We start from the raw sequence: 6003 nt of genomic DNA, 5'->3' as shown, positions 1-6003 counted from the left end.
CTTTCTTTTTTTTTTTTTTCATTCGAGTTTGGTGTTAGTTTCCATTTTCCATGTTTGGTTTTTGCTGTTCGTCATGCGGCGGTGAGTTTGGTGTATCACGGGGATGCAACTCACCAAAACGATCCATTTTTCCTTAAAAATGATAAAAAAATGCCCTCGGATCGTTCCGCTTTATATTTGGTACCGGTGTTGGTTTATTTGATCGAATTTAATAGTAAGAAAAATATTGTTTGGTGCGATTTCAGGCGATTTTAAAATCTGGATTGACTGGGCGAACCGGTAATATGGGAAATAGGGGTGCCAATTGGTTTGGGTTGCTTCCGAGTGGCCCTCACAGGGTAGGTCTAGGGCCAAATGAGCAGGGTTGAGTCCAGCTTGGACCCTATGAGGTTGGGTTGGTTCTTATTCTTTTTTATTTCTAGATCCGGACCAGATCCGACCCCCATCTGAGTCAGGTCCATTTCAAAGTTAGACCTAGTAAGGTCAAGTCTTGGTCGGGGTCGACCCAACCCCACCACCCTTGTTGGGAAATCGGTCCAGATCAGCCACTCTCCAATCTGGGTCGACGACTCACTGATTTGGATAAGCAGTCAAATTGATTCTCTAGGGTGAGAAACAGTCCATAAAAAAAGATTAAAATAAAACATAATAATAATAATAAATATAAAGTGTGGGAACCAGCCGATTCAGTTGGGCCAGACCACTCAATTCAAGAATAAGACCGCCGGCTACCTGGCATGAATTGAGGATCCAACATGGACTCAGACCCAGTTCTCGACTCATACTAAGAACCTGTCCGTCCTATACCAATTCTCAATCCAGATCGGTGGCTTTGGGAACACGAACCCGGACAATATTAGGGGATGAATCACTCTCTCTCATCTATAAGAGAGAAAGAGAGGTGGTATTTAACAATAAAACTAGTGAAAGTCTACAGCTGACAAGAAACCAAACCTATAACATTGTGAGCTTTTCAATAGAATGAAAGCTTACCTGCCGAGAACATGGGAAACTTTCCCCATGAATTACATAGAAACACATAGAGAGAGAAAACCCAGACAAAGTAGAGAGAGAGAACCAAAACCCTAAATCCTCCAGTCCATCAAAAAACCCACCATGGATTTTGGGTGCTTTCTCTATCTCTCTAGCTAGCTCTGAATGATTCCAACAATTTCAGACCCAAACAAACCCCCTCAAAAGACCCACAATCAGAACCGTTATATTTCCAGTTCTGGGCTCACATACAACAAACCACACTGACGTACTCCACTGCCGAAACCCTAACCCTAGAACCCTACACTCATAGCCTCTCTGACCCTATTCAATCTACTGTCATTTCATAAAACCCCATACCTCTTTTTCTTCTTTTTTTTTCCGAACATTTCAATTAGATTTAAATTCTAACCACTTTTTCTTAATGTGATTTAAAATTTGAACATAGTTTTTACAAGTTCTAATAAATTCATTAAAGAAGTAGTAGCTTGGTTTTCTCCCACCATTTTTAAGAGAGAGAGATGGGTGCGGATTTTATAGAGTCGAGGCTCTAAACATTCAAAGTAAACAGCACCTTCAAATAGTGTCGAGAAATGTGGTTTTAATACTGGAAATCTTTTTGATAGCCTTAAAATATATTTTCATTTTTAATTATAAAACTTAAAGTTTCAAAAATAATATAAATGGATTAGATCTATGAAAACTTGAAAATTTTGAAAATTGATGGTAAAAAACTACATTACAAGATGTACTATTTTCAAAACTTGAAATCTATTTTTTTCTCATGTCCATACATCTTGATGTTGAGATGATCAATTTGAGGATATTTGAGCATCAAAACAACGTCTTCCAATGAAATTTTGTAGGTATGCTCTAATTTGATTGTTTAGAGCCTGGGCTCTATATAAATTTTTTCCTTTAAATTTTGACCATAATTTTTGCAAGTTTTAATCAATTCATTAAAGAAGCACTAGTCGGTTTTTTTCTAACATTTATAAAAGAGAGAGAGATGGCGATAGATTGAGAGAGAGTGAGAGAGAGAGGGGATAAACATAGTTTAAGAAAATTAAGAATAAACAAAAATAGGTGCATGCATGTGAACACGCAGTAGGGTACGTGGAGTGCATGCTAATCTGAAAATGGAAATAGTATGTAGAGATTGAAGTGCAAGAGAGAAAATGAAATTAATTTGTAGAGAGAGAGAGAGTGATACAAGAGAGAAAACAGTGAAAATATGAGAGAGAGGAGAGAAGTGAATGAGAGGTGGTAAGACTTGTGCAAGAGAAAGAGAGGAGAGAGAAATAATGGTAACAACGATAAAAAAGAGAGAGTGGTGTTAGAGAGAGAAACAAGAGTGAGAGCAAGTTAGAGAGAGAGAGAGAGAGTAATTGAAGGCAACGTATCTTGAGAGTGAGATTCTCGTTCAGAAGAGGGCTGCATCTCGCACGTGTGAAGCGGGGCCTTGGTGTTTTATAGGGACGTAACAGTGAGAGAGAGAGTGGAGAGAGAAAGAGAATAGAGAGAGAGAGCTCTGAGGAGGCATGCCTGCTTTTGCTGCTGCTACGGCTGCCCTACTGACCCTATATTAGCTGTTAACTCCTGCTTCTCTCTGCCATGGCTGCTCTATTACCATCACCCCTACTATTATTCTTATTATTGTTTTATCATTTCAAACGTTGATTTTGATTACTTTCTCACTCTTCTTTCTCTCTCATCCTTATTTTCTTCCCTCCCCTCTTAACAGCATCTACTTTATCACCCTCTCTCTCTAGAATATTGATAACTCTCTCTTTCTTCTCTCTCTAGAATGTAGATAACGCTTTATCTTTCGATTTCTTTCTTCTCTCTCTAAAATATAGATAAAGAAATAGTGGGTACTGTTGTACTCAGGCGGCTTCCATTCTGCTTCTCTTTTCTCCTCTTCTTTGTGGCCTTTTCTTTCTCTCTCCTCTCTCTCTCTTCTTTTTATGTGGTGTTTTTTATCAGGTCAGTTCAGAGTCCAGGCTCTGATCCTTTTGTTTTTTATTTCATTTGTCTTGAGAGAAGGAGAATATTTTATTATTTAAAGTGTCCATATGAATGCTTGGAAAGTATATATTTGTTCTTTGTATCTACTCACCTATTCTTCTCCTTCTTATAGCCTTAGAACCATTGTCTGTCTCTTTTCTTTATACTTTGGTCTTCTGCCTTTTCCTTCTCTCTCTTTCCAAAACCCTAACATTTTCTCTCTCTAGATTTTAGTCTCATATCTCTTTCTCTCTCTAAATTTGAAATAGATTTACCTGCAACCCCCGCTCCATTACTAAATCATTACCCAACATTTTATCCCCTTTTTCCTTCTTAAATATTCACTCTCTTACACACAAGAACCAGTGATTTAGACTCTTCACCTCTCTCTCTAGACCCTTGTCATAAATCAGTGATCCTCGTTGTTAGCACACACTCTTCATCTCTCTCTATCTTTCTCTCTCATAAATCAGTGATCCTCGTTGTGGCCGACCAAGGAATTGTGATTTTCATTGTCAGTTTTACCAAAAAGAGAAACCAAGAACCAATTCCGAAACCCTACAATTCCCCACAGATCAGAGACAGAAGATTGCAGTTACACAGATCTGGAATTAGACAGGAGGAACCAAAGCCATGCCCAATTCTTCTGCTTCTTCTTCTTCATGGAATAGGCATTAGATTTGAGGTCTTCTTCCTTTAAGGTTTCCTCAGTGGGAACACTGCTACTACTGAAAGCAGCAGCACATGCTCAGCACAAATCCTCCACTGTCTTCTTCGAACTGCTCTCTCTCTCTCTCCCTCTCTCTCTCTCTCTCTCTCTCTCTCTCTCTCTCTCTCTCTCTCTCGCTCTAGGATTCAGTATTTTGGTAGAGGATAGAGAGAGAGGAAGTTCTCTCCCCTTACTTCAGGGGTGTCATTTTTTTTCACTTTCTCTCTCTTGTTCAGTTTCCCTTAGAGGCTAAGTAGTGAAAAGGGAAGATTCATTTCCCTCTCTCTCTCCCCCCCCCCCTTGGAAATCATTTTCTCTGTCGGTTTCCATTTCCTATGTCGGTTTTCCGTCTTTCTCAAGAGGCAGTGATAAGTTTATTAGACTATAAACGCTCTCCCTTTTAACTATCATCACTTTCTCTCCTCTTGGGATCCAACATTTTGCTACTCTCTCTCTCTCTCTCTCTCTCTCTCTCTCTCTACAGTGGAGATGCAAGAAGAACACCGGCGAGAAATGCCTGATAAAAACGTTTCTGGCACGGCCGGTGGCAACCCCATCCTCCGCCCTCCTGAAGAGGTGCTGCGCTGCCCACGGTGCGACTCCGCCAACACCAAATTCTGTTACTACAATAATTACAGCCTGGCCCAGCCCCGCCACTTCTGTAAATCCTGCCGGAGGTACTGGACAAAGGGCGGTGCCCTTCGCAACGTCCCAATTGGTGGTGGTTGTCGTAAAAACAAGCGCTCATCGTCGAAATCCCCAGCCCCTCCACAGCAGCCAGTACAGAAGAACCTAACACTAGATCAACAATCATCGACCCCAATTGCACCTGAAACCCTAAAATTTCTCCATGGTCTTTCTCCCTCTACAATGGATCTCTACCAAATTGGCCTTCCTCTTTCTCTCTCTCACCCATTTATGCCATTTGCTGAACAACCGAGCTCTCTCTCCCCTACTCCTCCCTCTTCTTTGGATTTGGGTGCAATTCCTCTTAATATTATGAATTCCAGCAGTGGTTCTCAGGTGCAAGAGCAGGGGTTTTTTCATGGTGGACTGGCCTCCTCTATTGAGTCTTTGAGTTGTTTGAATGCTGATTTGCATTGGAGGCTTCAACAACAAAGATGGGGTCACTTCTTAGGGGGAGAAAGTGAAAGTAATCAGAGAGATGGAGGTGGTGCTGGTTCTGGTGGTGCAATGGTGATGAGCAGTCACGGGGCACCGGGTCAAGGGGTTGACAGTGTGAAGAGTGATATGTGTGGTTTTAGTGTGAGAAAGAGTGGCGACATGAACACCGAGTGGTTGTTTGAGAATGCTTACACGGCGAATGCGAGCTCGAATGGGTTGCAGACATGGCAAGACTTGCAGCTGCAGCAATACAGTGCATTGCCATGAAAGATGACAAAGGTGAAAGAAACTATGGACAGACAGGCAAGATCAAAGATACCCAAGATGAAAATTCTTTCTTTTTTTGTTTCCTGATAATTTTTCCCTTTTACATCCTTAATTTTCATTTTTTTTAGCTTTAGTTGTTTTGCTTTCTCTCTCCCCCCCTTCTCTCTCTTTAAACATATGAAGACATATGGGAAAGTGTTTGTGAAAATTTTTCTCTCATACTCTCTCTCTCGAAACATATGGTGGTGAAGATATATGAGAGTCAAAAAATTGGGTCTCTCTCTCTCCCCCTCTCTTTCTCTCTCTAAAACAGACATTATGTTGTCAAACTTGGGTTTCTCTTTATCTCTCTAGAATTGAAAGTTGGGCCTGGGTTTGGTGTATTTCCTCTTCTGTGTTAGGTTTCACAAGAAGAGAAGGGTGCAGTGGGTGAATGTATATAGAGAGATAGTAGTAATAAGGAGGAGGTTAGGGTTGGAGGTGGGCGGTAGGGTGCCTTGTAGAAGTAGTAAAGGCATATACTATGGGGTTTCTCAGAGTCATTTATGTGATTTTACATGTGATGGTTTTGAAGAATCGATCAGTTATGGATCAGAAGTGTTAATGAAGAAGTGAGAGATTTAATGGCATATCTTTGATTTGTTTCATGTTCAGTCAGTCTCAGACTTCAGTCTCTCTCCTAGTTCTCAGGCTCTGCCATTTCTGAATATAAAACAAAACCTCTATCTCTCTTTCTCTCTCTAAGCTATGGTGATTAAGAAACTCTCTCTCTCTCCTCCTGATTATTAATTGCACAGGGTATGATAATTTGGATTTGGGTTCTGTCTGAAAAAGTGTTGGTTCGATATGTATTCAATGTACTGCTCTATTAAATAACTCGAAGGGAGAGAAAGAGAGAGAGA

At 40.6% G+C, this 6003-nt stretch overlaps 1 protein-coding gene across 1 annotated transcript; it reads left to right on the top strand.

Annotated features, from left to right (window-relative positions):
• The first annotated feature begins 2497 nt into the window (after window positions 1–2497).
• LOC18442603 (dof zinc finger protein DOF5.7) lies at window positions 2498–5730 on the top strand. The gene has a single exon (XM_088855841.1). It carries the CDS (start codon window positions 4199–4201, stop codon window positions 5099–5101), a length of 903 nt encoding a protein of 300 aa, XP_088711967.1. The 5' UTR covers window positions 2498–4198; the 3' UTR covers window positions 5102–5730.
• The last annotated feature ends 273 nt before the right edge of the window (window positions 5731–6003 follow it).

The sequence above is a fragment of the Amborella trichopoda genome, chromosome 13, assembly GCF_054954075.1.
Source record: "Amborella trichopoda isolate Santa Cruz 75 chromosome 13, AtrichopodaSantaCruz75HAP2 v2.0, whole genome shotgun sequence".
Lineage (NCBI taxonomy): Eukaryota > Viridiplantae > Streptophyta > Magnoliopsida > Amborellales > Amborellaceae > Amborella > Amborella trichopoda.
Note: the sequence above shows the minus strand (reverse complement) of the source record. Positions and strands in the feature narration are given on the sequence as shown.

Bases quoted from the DNA above. Each gene is read 5' to 3' on its own strand.
- LOC18442603 (XM_088855841.1), top strand. From the start codon at position 4,199: ATGCAAGAAGAACACCGGCGAGAAATGCCTGATAAAAACGTTTCTGGC.